Raw genomic sequence first — 16,155 nt, 5'->3', positions numbered from 1 at the left:
AAAACAAACCGAATAAAAGATATTCTTTGGTCCTTAGTACTACTTCATTACTGCCCTATTGACGACTAAGCTTCAAAGAGTTATCAGCACCCACTGTCTCCTCTTCCTCACCCCTGTCCTCTTCTCCGTCCAGTCACGCCGTCCCACCCCCATCAAACCCAGGGAGTCTCTGTCCTTACTTCACGCTACTTCTCAGCAGCCTTCTGCTGCATTCCTACGCCCTCCTTCTGCAAACACACTCTTCTCACAGTTTCCATGACTCCATGTTCTCTTGTTTTTTTCTTCCTACGCTGCTGACCTTTTCTGATTCCTTCCCAGACATCTCAAATGTAACACAGGCAAACCCAAGCTCCATCTCCCTCTCCAAAATGTTCTTGCTTCAGACTTTTCCACCTCAATCAATTGTTTAAACCAAAAACCAAAGTCATGGGACTTCCCCAGTGGTGCAGTGGTTAAGAATCCACCTGCCAACGCAGGGTTCAAGCCCTGGTCCGGGAAGATCCCACATGCCACGGAGCAACTAAGCCCGTGCGCCACAACTACTGAGCCTGTGCTCTAGAGCCCGCGAACCACAACTACTGAGCCTGCGAGCCACAACTACTGAAGCCCGTGTGCCCAGAGCCCGTGCTCCACAACAGGAGAAGCCACCACAATGAGAAGCCTGTGCACCGCAATGAAGAGTAGCCCCCGCTCGCCCACAACCAGAGAAAGCCCACGTGCAGCAATGAAGACCCAACGTGGCCAAAAAAAAAAAAAAAAAAAAACCAAACAACAAAAACCCCGAAGTCATCCTTGTTTGCCTTTTTTTTTCTTTAAACTACCACTTCCAATCCATCAGCAAGTTCTGTTGACGCTGCCCTCACACCAGTCCACCTTTCTTTAGAGCCTATGCCTCTAAGCCAACATCTTCTCTTGCCCAAAGCACCATGAAATGCTTTTAACTGAACTTTCAGTTTCTGTTCTCGGTTGCTGCAGCCCATATCGCTCCCGGCAGCCAAACTGATGTTTTCTGTAAACTTGATAAGATCCTGTCACTGCTCCAAACACTTTCATGGTTTCCCACAGCAAGCAGGCTGATGGCCAAGCTCTTAAATGTGCTCTGCATCAAGCCCGACAACCTTCCGCCCCCGCTCTCGCCCTGACCTTGTGCATGACCACGCATTAGGCTCCAGCCAAGCTGATCCTCAGGTTTCTTGGGCCTGGTCCACTCCCACCTCAAGAACCCACCATCCCCTCTGGGCAGCGCCTTCCCAGATCTTTGCATGGCGGCCCCCTTACCTTGTATTTCTCAGCACAATGGACACTTCTTTGGGGACATGTTCTGTAACATCTAAGTGGCCCCCAGCCCCACTCCCATTAAAAAAAAAACTTTCATTTTGGAGTAACTTTGGATTTCCAGAAGAGTTGAAAGATACCTTTGTTAATTTACTTTGGACCATCACCTTCCGTGTCACCCCTGCTCATTCTGTTTCCTGCTGCAGCACCGGCATCTAGAACATAGTGCATGGCACATGCCAGACGCAAACATACAGGAAAGAGCCTGCACGTGCACTGCACACATAAGAACTCTAAGTGGAGAAACACATCATTGGAAGCCTCATTCTGTTTCATGATTTAGACGGCCAGTATGCATACTTAGTTTGTTCTCAAGACCAAAACAAAGTATAGTGTATGATCCAAAGAGTCTTTTGGTACTCTATAATTTGCTAATTAAGTCTTATTGAGAAGCCCCCAAATCACCTCCAGCTTTGGAATTCTATGCTTTCTTTCTTTAAATAAAAATCAGGTAGGGCTTCCCTGGTGGCGCAGTGGTTGAGAGTCCGCTTGCCGATGCAGGGGACACGAGTTCGTGCCCCGCTCTGGGAAGATCCCACATGCCACAGAGTGGCTGGGCCCGTGAGCCATGGCCACTGAGCCTGCACGTCTGGAGCCTGTGCTCTGCAACGGGAGAGGCCACAACAGTGAAAGACCCACGTACCACAAAAAAATAAAAAAATAAAAAAAAAATAAAATAAAAATCAGGTAATCATTTTACTACAGTATTGTCTTAAGGTTAAATTTAATTACTGCACAACTCAGGCCCAATGACACTTGACTCAGCACAGCTCAGCTGCACTGGTGGTGGAGAAGCAGTTTAATCCCTATATCAGTACCTACATCGGAAATAACTGAGGGCAGATGAGCCAAGGAGATGCACGAGCTCTCTTTCCCTAGAACCACAACTATAACATAACCACAGCCTGAGAAAGCATAACTGTTGGTTTACATTAGTAAATGATAGCATACTAGTTATAGGATCTTCATTACAGAGTAAAGTATAATTATTTTCTTATGTAAACCACAAAACTAGCTGTCAAACAAATATGGCAGAAGTAATGGAGGGGGGGTACTATGGCCTGTCTGTCTAACACCATCCTTCCTTCTCCTGGCAAGAGAAGCCCCTCTTGGGTGGGAGCCCATTTCTCGGAGCTCCAGGGCACCAGCCTTTCCTCTCCTCCTCTGGGTCAGCCACAGGCCCAGAAGAGCCAACCGGAATCTTTGCGTGAGACTTGATGAACTTCATCTGAACACCTAGCTCCCACTCTGACTAAAACCAGATGTTGACGCCTGGGCTTTTCCTATACATGAGCCAGAAAGTTTTGTGCTGCTGTGTTTCTACACGCCTGAAGTGGGTTTCGTTTGCCTGCAAGAGAAAAGAGCCCAGACTTCCTGACACACCTTCCTTTGTATATTCAAAACCACAAATTCAGCTTTGTTTCTGCTGGTATAACTACTGCTAACAATAATGACAGAGGTCATAAAATATGACAGAACTAGCAGTTTTTGAACATTTACCTTGTGGTGGGCACTGCGCTATGTAGTTCCGACTGAGAACTTAGATGTAATTTTTTTGCTCGTGTTAATAAAACTGAGACCAGGGCTTCCCTGGTGGCGCAGTGGTTGAGAGTCCGCCTGCCGATGCAGGGGACACGGGTTCGTGCAACATACAACGTATGTTGTAAGAAGTAAAGCCAGTTTACTTTTAAGACAAAACTAGACCCACTAGCTGGCACTGGGCATTACTTTTCGACGCTTCTACACCTACCGTGCAAATCTTCCTCATCATCAGATTCTTCTAGAGAGATCTGAGGCCGAGCCTTCACTTCCAGGTTTCTGCTCAGCCAGCTGGTTTGCTCCAAGGAAGAGCCAGCAATGTTCCCAACAGCTTCTAGAATTTTTTGAGTGACTTCCTGAGAGTAGTCAGGAGAAAGAGGAAAGGAAGTTAGTTAAGGAAAAGAATCTTAAGTGCCTAAAATAGCACCATCCGATATAAATATAATGCAAGCCGCAGCTGTGAACCATGCAGGTAATACCAAGTTTTCTAGGAGCTACATTAAAAGAAGAAACAAGTTCATAATGTTTAACACAATATATCCAACAGAGTATCAACATATAATCAATATAAAATTATTGGCGAGGTTACACATTCTGTGTTAAGTCTTTGAAATCCGCTGTGTGTTTACAGTTACACATTCAGTTCAGACAAGCCACATTTCAAGGGCTCAACAGTCACTTGTGGCTCAGGCTACTCTCTGGCCAACTTGGGTAAAACAGAGACATAGGAAGTCACAGCGGCACAACGCGTTTGGCAGATTAGATTTCCGGTTTCTTTAGGACCATGGATTCTTGCTAGAAATGCATCTTTGAATAATACAAGAAACAAAACTGCATAAATTAAATTGACTCGAGGGTGAAGTGAGGAGTCATCCGTATCAGGAGTTCCATGAGGAATGAATTTGGTCAAGTAGCTGGGACAGAGGTAGAAACACTGAGCGGGTATCATCGAGTGTTGCCAGCTAAGAGGGGCTGTACATCCCTGATGTCTGAGAACTGAACAGTCCTGACTTCCACTATGAGTCCAGGAGCTGTGTGCGGGCAGGAAGCAAAAGCACATCTGCCTGCTGGTGGCAAGGGGGGTGTACCCGCGGGAACTGTCCGCAGTGCACCTGGGCAGAGGTGTGGGGTGGATGATGGCGGCGAGGAAGGTCAAGAATAGATGGATGGACCTGGTGATGACCATACTGAGTGAAGTAAGTCAGAGAAAGACAAACACCATTTGCTATCACTTATATGTGGAATCTAAAATATGACACAAATGAACCTATCTACGAAACAGAAACAGACTCACAGACGTAGAGAACAGACTTGTGGTTGCCAAGGTGGGTGGGGTGTGGGGGGAGGATGGAGTGGGAGGTGGGGATGAGCAGATGCAAAGTATTATGTATACAGGATGGATAAACAACAAGGGAACTATATTCAATATCCTGTGATAAAGCATAATGGAAAAGAATATGAAAAAGGATATATATGTGTATAACTGAGTCACTCTGCTGTACAGCAGAAATGGACACAACACTGTAAATCAACTCGACTTCAATACAATAAATTCTTAAAAGCAGATCAAGAAAAGGGGTTGAGGACTTAGAAGAGCTCCCATTTCAAGTGCAGTGAATGGATGGGAAGGAAGTTGGGGTGCCTGGAAACAGGAGGAAGGAGTCAGGGTCAGGGAGGCTGGGACATCGTGGGGCGGAAGCAGAGGCCCACCGGCCCCCTGACCAACAGGAGCAGAACCAGCTGCGGTAGCGCCTGTGGCCACAGTCCTGCCGATGGACTGGAGACGGAGGGGCCGCGGCAGGCAACAGCCCATGGAAGGGGGAGGGTTTCCGGGTGAGTGCAGGAGGTGCTGCCCAAGGGTTGGGCTGCAGCACTTGCCCTTGGATGATGCTTTCGTCTCTACCGGTTGAGCCAAAGGAGTCACTGCGCTTTACGTAGGACTCTAGTGCTTCAGAATCAGGAACTGGACAGATATTTCACAGACACCAGGGATCACAACGATTAGCAGTGATGTCACCAAAGCCATAAACTACACAACGCAGTTTAAAGGCTTTGACTCAAAAAGCTCCTCACTAGGGGCTTCCCTGGTGGCGCAGTGGTTGAGAGTCCGCCTGCCGATACAGGGGACACGGGTTCGTGCCCTGGTCCGGGAGGATCCCACATGCCGCGGAGCGGCTGGGCCCGTGAGCCATGGCCGCTGAGCCTGTGCGTCCGGAGCCTGTGCTCCGCAATGGGAGAGGCCGCAGCAGTGAGAGGCCCACGTACCGCCAAAAAAAAAAAGCTCCTCACTCAAGGATTATAATGGTTGCAAAATAGTGATTTTTCTAACTCCTTCATTACTTCTATGTACTGTTGATAGTTGGCATTCTACTCAAAGGAGATTTTCCTTCTCCTATGGGTGAGTTTTACTTTTGTGTTTCAGTGTTTCTGAAACTTCCTGTGAGTCTATATTGCTTTAAAAAGACGGGGGAAGGTTCTAAGGAAAGGAATCTGTGCATAAAGGTAGACTTATTGTTCCAGTCATGCTGCAGAGTAAGTCCGCATACATCTGTGTACAGTGAGAAGCGAGACGGTGCCTTGTAAACTGCACGGTCGCCTGGTCAAGTCTAACACGAGAACCTTCATTAGGAGATTGTCCAGAGTCCTCTAAAGACAGTAACGGAGGGAATCAGACGTGGGAACAAATGCAAATCTAAGATCTGGTTCTGCCCAATGGTTACTATCTCCAGGGAGACCCTCTAAAGGGGGGTGATACTCCTGGGACAGTGACAGCCGGCCAGACTTGCACATACAGACCTGCAGATCCTTTTGATCCTTCTTGCTCTCCAGGTTGGGAGTTCTTGTTACAAAGTCGTTCAGCATGCTGTTGAGAGACAATCAGCTTCAGACCAAGAATGCTGCAGAAATAAAAACATGTTCCCGCAGAAAAATACGGTGACGTGAGTGCTGGGACACGGTACCTGAGAAGCAGAAAATAACCAGGGGGAGCGAGATTCAACTGCACGGACTCCTTTAACACACCCAACAGCGAAGGGAAGTTTGCTTGCAAGGCTGTTGCTGGGAGCCTATTTTAAAAAAAAGAAAGAAAGAAAGAAAGAAAGAAAAAAAATATCCAACCCTAAACAGGTCAAAACAAAATGTTATTTATAAGCACATTTTAGATCCGGGTGGTTGGAAAGCACAGGAAGAGGGCACATCCGCCTGACCTGTTTGCTCTTTTTTACATTACAATCCACACAAGCTACATTTTGGTATTCTGCCAAGAACTTGGAGTTTGGAGACCTGCAACCCTGCTGACAGGTCAGATGCCCCTGGTTTCCTCGTCTATAACGTGAAAGCCTTGAACTAGAGGACTGTCTGATCTCTGGGCCTGTCTGGCTCTACCATTCGGCCTCTCCAACGTCTCTGGAAACACAGAGTCAACCATCAGAAGGTCACAGAGGGCAAGGTCAGGCCTCAGAAAAACAAGGACTTGGATTATGGCTACGGAGCGAGGCTGCACAGCACAAAAGGCAGAGCTTGGCCGCAGCCAGAGGGCCCCAGGTTCAAGTCCTCATCCCTGACTTACTGCCTCCTGACTGACCTGGGCAGGGCCTCCTCTGTAAAAGGAGGCCGCAGCTCCTGCAGCTGCTGGGAAGGCTCAGATATCACTTAGGCCCCTGCGACAGGCGCTTGCTAGTGATATAACAGGCATTAGTTACCACGAGAGGGGACAGGACCAGCTCATCTTTACCTCCTGGAGGGAAGAAGTGCAGGGATGCTTGTGGTGAAGGATGAACAGCTGGTCTGACCTCAACCCCACACGCAGGGACTCCTGGGACTATGACCCTTCCGGCCACCTCAGGATACAGTGAGCCGGAATAACCACGGAACATGAACTTGTTAGCCAGGGCGCTTGCAGCTGGTGGTCAGACTCATTGTGAACCCCCTGAGATACGTGAGAATACTGAGGCTTCCTTGAGACAGGGCTACGCTCCCTTCACCCTCATTACTGCAGCCGAGAACACCCCACACGATGGAGGGGTCCGGGAGCCGCACCGGGACCTGCCATAAGATCTGCACGAGGCCCAGCAAAGCGTCCTTTCTACCCGTGGAGAAACACCTGGGGAACCCCTATAGCTGAGACCCCCGCATGCGGATATTCAACATAGTAAACCCACACAGATGCCGTCCAGCAGAAAACATGGCAAAGCATTGAGGACGGCACCAAAAATAATCCCTTCTCCTTTTTCTAAAAGAGGTCCTTAAAATCCCCCCTCCTTTTTTGGTATCAATTTAATGCAAACTGCTTCTTCTAAAGTTTACCAGGCCTCACATAAAGCTTTGCTGACGTAAGGATTTAAGCTATAGCACCCAGACTTTAAAATGTCAGATGAGATCTCTGCAGGAAGAAAAAGTAAAATCATCAGGGTATTCCCATGCCTCGAGAGGAAATAAGGGCTCCATTCAGATACCTTCTGAACTAAGCCTCTCCAGTAATCAAGAAACACAATGGGGGGGGGGCAGGGAGGGATAAACGAGGAGTTTGGGATTAAAATGTACACACTACTATATATTAAATAGATAAACAGGCACTTCCCTGGTGGTCCAGTGGTAAAGAATCCGCCTTACAACGCAGGGAACGTGGGTTCGATCCCTGGTTAGGGAACTAAGATCCCACATGCCGCAGGGCCGCTAAGCCCGAATGCCACAACTACTGAGCTTGCACGTCTCAACTAGAGAGCCTGTGTGCTGCAAACTACAGAGCCCATGTGCTCTGGAACCCTCGCGCCACAACTACAGAGCCCACGCGCCCTGGAGCCTGTGAACCACAACTAGAGAGAGAAAACCTGCACGTCACAACTAGAGAAAGCCTGCACGCCGCAACGAAAGATGCCATGTGCCTCAACTAAGACCCGACACAGCCAAAAATAAATAAAATAAATAATAAGGGACTTCCCTGGTGGCAGAGTGGTTAAGAATCCGCCTGCCAATGCACGGGACACGGGTTCGAACCCTGGTCCGGGAAGATCCCACATGCCGCGGAGCAACTAAGCCCGTGTGCCACAACTACTGAGCCTGCGCTCTAGAGCCTGCGAGCCACAACTACTGAGCCCGTGAACCACAACTACTGAAGCCCGCGTGCCTTGAGCCCATGCTCCGCAACAAGAGAAGCCACTATAACGAGAAGCCCGCGAGCCGCAACGAAGAGTAGTCCCCGCTCGCCGCAACTAGAGAAAGCCTGCGTGCAGCAACGAAGACCCAACGCAGCCAAAATTAATTAATTAATTAAAAAATAAATAAATCTTAAAAAATAAACAATAGCACTGGGAACTATATTCAATATCTTATAATAACCTATAGTGGAAAAGTTTCTGAAAAGAATATATATATATATATTCAGATATATATATATATACTGGAGTCATTTTGCTGTACACCTAAAACTAACACAACATTGTAAATCAATGATACTTCAATTAAAAGAAAAAACGGAAGTACAATCAGAGGAATTATTTATAATCATTGCAATAGCATCTATTATTGAGAAACGTCTTTGAGGGGCTGCATTACCTTTGGATGAAAGCATAACAAAACTGCAACACAGGGACATCCAAGAGGGGCGATTTCTGAAAATTAAAGCAAAGCTAATTACTCCAAGTTGGTAGGAAATACGGCTAAAAAAGAATTCAAATACAGAAATGAAACAGATTCTATATCCTAACAAAGCAAATGTTTGCAGCTAGAGTCTTTCAAATATAATAATAGAAAGTATCCCCCAAGTGAAACAAAAACAAATGTATCCTATGAGGTCCCAAATCATTAGTGCCCCTCTCATCAGACTCCCAGAGTCATTCCCTTTATGTTTACCTACTTCCCATTCCAGGCTTTTAACAAGTATTTAGGGAAGATTTGGCATTATAACTGAACCTCCCCAAACACAAAGTTGGTGGCCAAAGTTGGTCCTCGGGAGCTACAGTTGAGAGACAATGCCAAATTTGAATTCTTAGCTCCAGGAATTCCCTCCAACAGCCCAGACAACTTCCCTGAATCCCAAATGGCTGGAACTACTTAGAAATAGGTTTTCCAAACACACATTTTTTCCCTTCTTGCTTGTAAAAGGTTATTTGTAGAAGTTATAGAAGTCGAGCCAATTAACTAAACTAACCACAAAATGTAATTTTGTTATTCAAAAAGCCAAAAACCACTCAGCCAGACATCTAGGTTTTTTTTTTTTTTTTTTTTTTAAGCCCAGGAGCTGCAGGTGTTTGCAGAAATTGCAGTAACATGAAGGAACAAAACCTAAAAGCGCCTGCTCTGTGTGTAAAGCTGTTGCAGGGTCAGCTCCCCCATGGCTGCAGCTGTAACCCCATCCGTGGGGACTGATCGGCAGCGCGGAAGGTCAATCTCCTGCCAGCTAGACCTGCTCGGAGATATAAATGCCAATCCACGCAGGATCTGATGCTGCCCCTGCCTGCCTCCACCACCCTGCTCCCTCTCTTCAGGGTCCATTACTTTACCATTTACATTCAAGAGTAAAAGGCAATAAGACCACCAGGCATTTGGGAGACTGGGGGCAGACGTCCGACAGATGCCATGAAGTTGCCCATGTCCCTTTTACATCTGACTGCTTAATCACTTGGCCAGTTCCATGATCTGGCCTCACAGTGTAAATCTGTAGGCTGCCTTATCTTCTTTCCCCAACGAGAATACAGGCTGACCGTAGGCAGGAACAGTGTCAGCTATTTAGGACTCCCCGCTACGGATGCAGACTTGATTTTCAATAAACATGTGGAATGAAGGAAGAGCACCAGAGCCCCGAGTGTAACTGACCGGTTAGAAGCCCCCAGTGGCCTTCCCAGTGTGGACGTTTCTGCAGAGGGTGACCCTGTGCCACGTGCCTTTCAGAGGAAGAGCTTCAAGTGGGGAGTTCTCCTCCAAGGCAGGCAGAAGCAAAACTGCTGAAGGTGTCCTTGGTCAGCTTTCCACTCTGGGGTGAAAATGGCTGAACACATCTCTGATTCCAAGGTTTAGCTTTTGTTCACCACCCCTAGTGCTATGACCTTAATATCTAAAAAGAAGATCTCTTTTATTTGCTGTAAAAATTTTTTATTTTGGTAAAATATACTTGACAAAATCTACCATTTTAAACATTTTTAAGTGTACAGGGCATCCAGTGTATTCACATTGTTGGGCAACTATGACCACCATTCATGTACAGAACTTCTTCATCTTCCCAAACTGAAACTCTGTCCCCATTAACTCCCATTCCCTCCTCCCCCGCAGTCCCTAGTGACCATCATTCTTCTTTCTGTCTCTAGGGACTTGACTACTCTGGGTACTCCAGATAAGCGGAATCATATAATACTGTCCTTCTGGACGGGCTTATTCCCCTTAGCAGAATGCTGTCAACGTTCATCCACGGTACAGCATGTGTCAGAATTTCATTCCTTTTTAAGGCTGAATGATAGACAGTCCACTGCATGTACAGACCTCATTTTGTTTACCAATTCATCCACTGATGGACACTTGGGTTGTTTCTACCTTTTGGCTATTGTGATTCATGCTGTTATGAACCCTGGCATACAAATATCTGTTTGATTAAAGCTATTTTTTAGCAAAATCACTTGGTCCCCTCCCTTAATTTTCACTTAGGGAATTATTCTTAAATTGTTCCTAACTGTATAATGTTAAATTACCTAAGAGAAGGCAATTATTTCAATGTTGGAACAAATCCCTGCTTTCTATCAAATTAATTAAGAACAAAACAGCTCCAACACTTTCAACGAAAAGGTCTGCTTTGGTAAAACCAAAAATCTCTCAGGCAGAAAACTTTTTTTTTTTTTTTTTTGGATTTCTTTTTTTTTTTTTTTTTTACATCTTTATTGGAGTATAATTGCTTAACAATGGTGTGTTAGTTTCTGCTTTATAACATAATGAATCAGTTATACATATACATATGTTTCCATATCCCCTCCCTCTTGCGTCTCCCTCCCACCCTCCCTATCCCACCCCTCCAGGCGGTCACAAAGCACCGAGCTGATCTCCCTGTACTATGCGGCTGCTTCCCACTAGTTACCTACCTTACGTTTGGTAGTGTATATATGTCCATGCCTCTCTTTCGCTTTGTCACAGCTTACCCTTCCCCATCTCCATATCCTCAAGTCCATTCTCTAGTAGGTCTGTGTCTTTATTCCTGTCTTACCCCTAGGTTCTTCATGACATTTTTTTTTTCTTAAATTCCATATATATGTGTCAGCATACACTCTTTGTCTTTCTCTTTCTGACTTACTTCACTCTGTATGACAGACTCTAGGTCCATCCACCTCATTAGGCAGAAAACTCTTATGCCACACAGTCTGTTCTGTTGCAAAATCATTGTGCGTAAAGGAAAAGGTGCCCCCCTAGAAACTGGGCAGAAAAACTATAAGAGCTTTGTGGTTCAATCATGTCACCCTTCAAAGGCCACTGCTTTCCCTGCAGCCAGATGAAACCTCTTCTTTCTCAGCATGTCCAGGATGAGTTAAGTCCTCTGACGTGTATTTTGTACCTTTGTAAAAATTATGCAGATTTTTAACTCGCCCATTGACAAACATGCTCTCCTTGACCTAGTCCAGTCAGGCTCCTCTGAGCCCTCTTCTTTTTCTTCTTCTTTTTTTTGAATTTTAAATCATATAGTTTTTCTTCCTCCTATAATATTTTTGCTTTCCAACAGTAAAAGAAATGGTACAAGAATCTGGCCCTTGGTCACAAGCCATTTTGGGGAATTCCTCAATATCCTCACTCCAATTTTTTTTAACAATCAATGAATGAGGTAATCAATGACCAAAGTTGATCAACCAAAGGGTTAATCATTAGATTCCAGAGCTTCTAAAATATCTCCCATTACTCAACAATCCCTTTCTATTTCTCTCCCTCCCTCTCCCCGTTCTCTCCTTCCCTCCTGAAAACATTTTACTGAAAATGCAAGAAAAAACTGAGAATTATGTTTCTGAGGAAAGCCCAAATCCTGAGATGCTTATGTCAGACTGTAGGGTCTGTATTTACGATTTCCTAGCCTTTTTAAAAAAAATTTATTTATTTATTATTTATTTTTGGCTGCATTGGGTCTTCGTGGCATGCGGGCTTTTTCTAGTTGCAGCAAGCAGGGGCTACTCTTCGTTGTGGTGCACAGGCTTCTCATTGTGGTGGCTCCTCTTGTTGCAGAGCATGGGCTTCAGTAGTTGTGGCACGGGGGCTCAGTAGTTGTGGCTCGCGGGCTCTAGAGCGCAGGCTCAGTAGTTGTGGCGCACGGGCTTAGTTGCTCCACGGCCTGTGGGATCTTCCCGGACCAGGGCTCGAACCCGTGGCCCCTGTATTGGCAGGCAGATTCTTAACCACTGTGCCAACCGGGAGGTCCCAACAGTTTTCCAGCAGCTCAAGGCCATGTCCCTAGGGGGATGACCTCAATCCCCTTAAAATGCCTGCCTAAGAAAGAAAGCTCAAGGCTTCTGAAGGAATCTGCTGTGTGTTTAGCCAACTCCTGGTAGGTTCCTGACCTCCCTTTCTTTGAGCATTTATTAAGAAAAGCTTACAGTTATAAATCCTTGCTCTGGCCCTTTGAGATGTATATGTATCTCCTACAACCCAGGAATGTCTTTCTCAAGGACCTGGCAGCCATCCCTCTGAAATACCATCATCAAGGAAGACAGGGCCCCTGTTTCCCAGTCTCCAAGGGAGCACAGGAACCTACCCTGCACTTCACAGTCAGCAAACCCCGAGGGCCTAATTACATCCGCCAACCCCCTTCCTGCTTGCTTGTAACTCTCCCCTCCCCTGACTTTGCTGAAGCCCCTGCTTGTTCACCCTTCCTGCTCTCCTTTCTCTGCTTAAACTGCCCAGTCACCTCTGCACACACTGGAACTGAGCACAACTCTTTCCCCTGCTACAGGAGTTACTGAATAAAATCAGTCGCTTCCACCTTTAACTAGTGTCTGGCTTTGTTTAACTCTGACGCCTTTTCGGCTGCAAGTTCCTTGAGGCACGTGCCATTTCTTCTTTCTAACAGAGTTATTCGATTTGAACCACTACCAGGCAGCGCACCCTGCAGTGGGATGTAAGGATGGAAGTCCGTCCTTCACCTCAAGTGGCTTGCACCCCAAAACAGGAGCCCGTGAAGCACATCTCATGGATCTCTGCAGAGCCCGGTAAGAACACCTTCGTTTTACAGCCCCCGAATTCCTAGTTGCTGCGGTTACCTCTGTTTCCCTCCCAAACACAGTTTATAAGACGTTGAGTTAGAGAGAGTACTGCGTTCCTCTGAGGGTCCCCAGGCTCCTGACCTCGTCCCCCAGGACCTGCGGCGGCCTCTTCACCACTTCCTTCACCAGGTGCAGCACCGTGTCCGTCTGCAGGGTGCTCAGCGCACAGATCAGGTCCACGAGCGTCAGCTGGGACGCGCTGGCCGCCGGGACGATCTGCTGAGAAAAAAATGCATTCCTTTAAGGCTCACAGAGAGAAAACAAAAATACGAATGACGCACAGAAAGCACTCTATAATACCTGCTCCTGGAAAAAGACATTTGTTTTTAATCTTTTAAAGAAATATTTAAATGAAAACTGGGGAATGGACTCTATTGGCGGGAATGAAGAGTGAGGTTAGCATTTAATCACAGTAACCTAATCAGTATCTGATACAAATAAGGAATAAAACGCGTAGCTGATGATGGGCAGTCACTCTGGTATGTTCAAGCTGAGAAAGCATTGTACAAACAGATACATTTAATTGGAAGGAAACAGGTTGATATCGAGACAGCCCCCGAAGTATGAGGACAGTAAGAAAAACAGGTAAATCAGGTTCCTGCGAGCTGGCTGTGGCAGGCAAGGCCCGGTGAGGGAGGCATGTTTTGATGACAGAAGTCTGTGTAGGGTGGTGACATGCACTTGCAAGTATCAGGTTTCTCGCCCGGAAGCCCCAACAAGTGCTAAGGTGGGTAGCCTGGGCCACCAGCCTCTCACACCTCCTCAGGGAACAGGGGCCTACGCTGGGCCCTGAGACAGTGTCCGGGGGGTGGGGCAGACCCTCTGAGGGAGGTACCAGGTAGCATGGTCGACAGAGGGGACCAGGGAAGTACGTGCTGGTTTTGCAGAAGCACATGAACCAAGCTCCTGGAGGGCCTCGTGATGGACCAGTCAGTGGAGAAAGAATGGACAAAATGCAAACTGAAGTCTGGGCGCAGGAATGCGATGATTTAAATTTTCTTGACCATCATGAACAAGCATTACTTTAATAAATTTAAAAAGGCGAATGTAAATTATGGACGTGTCAGTGTAGGTTCAGCAACTGTGACAAGGGTAACCCCCTGGCGGGGGCTGCTGTGGGGAGCAGGGCATGCACGTGCGGGGACAGGGGAATATGGGAACTCCTTGTACCTTCCTCTCATTTTGTTGTGAACCTAAAACTGCCCTCAAAAGATAAAGTCTTTAAAAAGATTAGCTTAAAAAAAAGAAAGCTATCACGGGCTTCCCTGGTGGCGCAGTGGTTGAGAATCCGCCTGCCGATGCAGGGGACACGCGTTCGAGCCCTGGTCTGGGAAGATCCCACGTGCCGCGGAGCAGCTGAGCCCGTGCGCCACAACTACTGAGCCTGAGTTCTAGAGCCCGCGAGCCACAACTACTGAAGCCCGCGCGCCTAGAGCCTGTGCTCTGCAACATGAGAAGCCACTGCAGTGAGAAGCCCACGCAGGGCAACGAAGAGTAGCCCCTGCTCGCCGCAACTAGAGAAAGCCTGCGCGCAGCAACGAAGACCCAAAGCAGCCAAAAAGAAAGAAAGAAAGAAAAGAAAAGATTATAAAAAATAAAAGAATACAAAATAAATAAAACAGTGGAACCACTGCCCCAATCTCCCGTGTTGGCCTCTGGCGTCACTTTTTATCACACATGCCTCTCTGGTATTTTGTCAGAGTAAGTTAGCTACTGCTTTCACTTCTGGCTTTACCTTTGTCTTACTGTGGCGTTTCACTTCCTTCCTGCCCCACACTGCAGCAACGGCTGCTATCAGCTGAACTCCAAGAGGGGCTGTCAAGGGGTTTAAGAAGTCTAAAATTTTTTGTCGTATGGTCTAAAAAACAGAAAAACGAAGAGTTAGAGCAGAGTAGAATCAGGGCTACGGTGGACTGTGCGCTTCACCACCAGCGCCTGTAAACCCTGGGAGCCGGGGCGGGCCTTTGTCTCAGCATCCCAGGCACCAGGCCGTGGGAGGAGGAACTGGACGAGAGGCACGGCGGACAGCCCAGGCGGACGGACAGACGGCTAGCGGAGCCGAGCAGGAAGAGACCCTTGGGAGGTGATGAATCCCACCTTCGAGCAGCCGTGAGCAGGGCAGGGCTCGAAGGAAGCCACCCAAGGCTTTGCAGACGCAGTGAGAAAGCAGGGGTGGTACCCAGCAGTGGAGTCGGCACTGTTCCCATCCTGAGAGCCTCTAGCCTCACTTGTCTCAACCAGCCCTGGAAGGGCTTATATACATCAGGAAGGAAGGATGTTTTTCAATTTCCAGAAATATGTACCATTTAACTAACTTTGTTATGTAACCAACTAAAAATAAACTCACAGCACGGCCCCGGACGTCACTCATCACCCTCCCTTTGGCTGCGCCTGGATTTTTCTCCATTCCTGAAACCTCCATGTTCCTTCCTCTATAGATCCTGTGGGTCTCACAGCCTCTAACACCTCCCTACCCAGGCAAGTCCTCTCTTCCTGGGTCTCAGCTCAGCCTCTCTGCCTCAGGAAGGCCTCCTCGACCCCCTGACCAGGGGTCACAGCCTGTTAGAGTGCCCCGGCTTCTCTGTAGCACTTCTCATCATTATTTTTAAATTGATGGTTAACGTCTGTATCTGCCAGGCAGACAAGGACTTACTTGCCCCATCTTATCCACTAGTGGATAAGCAGGGCCTGGTACAGAGCAGCAGACACGCACATGTTTGTGGAATGAATGAATTTACCTTGGCTTCCTCTGTCCCCACTGCCTTAGTTTAGCATCTCCTTAGATACAACTGCCCATGGGATGGAGACATCCTCTCCCTCCCGCCAAGGTTTCTGCTCCAGAGAAACCACGGGGGCCCCAGCTCAAGGCCTTGGGTCCCTCAGGGAGGGCTTAAGCTAAGTGCTCAGTAAATGTTAGCCGTCGCCAAAATGAATCCTTCCATCAGCCCATAGATAGGCTGGTAATAACAGACTCATAATAACAGACATTTCACAGAGGAGGAAACCGAGGCTCAGGCTGCGTGCCTGAGGATTTTCTGAACCTTTCTAGAGCTTAATTTTT

The 16,155-nt window shown here is 47.3% G+C and overlaps 1 protein-coding gene across 8 annotated transcripts in view; it reads right to left on the bottom strand.

Moving 5' to 3' along the window:
- DOP1B (DOP1 leucine zipper like protein B) overlaps nt 1-16,155 on the bottom strand; it is a 109,563-nt gene that overhangs the window by 19,810 nt on the left and 73,598 nt on the right. For 5 of the 8 annotated variants that reach the window (XR_014294349.1, XM_082624590.1, XM_082624592.1 and 2 more), the window contains exons 22-27: nt 14,830-14,952; nt 13,176-13,313; nt 8,428-8,483; nt 5,835-5,939; nt 5,671-5,737; nt 3,086-3,230 (exon numbers count right to left, since the gene is read on the bottom strand). Coding sequence is in view for 7 of the 8 variants with exons in the window: in XM_082624590.1 (XP_082480716.1) it covers nt 3,086-3,230; nt 5,671-5,737; nt 5,835-5,939; nt 8,428-8,483; nt 13,176-13,313; nt 14,830-14,952 (634 nt within the window). In the remaining variant the exon portion in view is untranslated. The remainder of the gene's footprint in view (nt 1-3,085; nt 3,231-5,670; nt 5,738-5,834; nt 5,940-8,427; nt 8,484-13,175; nt 13,314-14,829; nt 14,953-16,155) is intronic. The other 3 variants (XM_082624591.1, XM_082624594.1, XM_082624596.1) reach the window with 1 other exon arrangement.

The sequence above is a fragment of the Mesoplodon mirus genome (genome assembly GCF_964341445.2).
Source record: "Mesoplodon mirus genome assembly, chromosome: 6".
In the NCBI taxonomy this organism is placed as follows: Eukaryota; Metazoa; Chordata; class Mammalia; order Artiodactyla; family Ziphiidae; genus Mesoplodon; species Mesoplodon mirus.
This window is presented reverse-complemented; position numbering and strand designations above follow the sequence as displayed.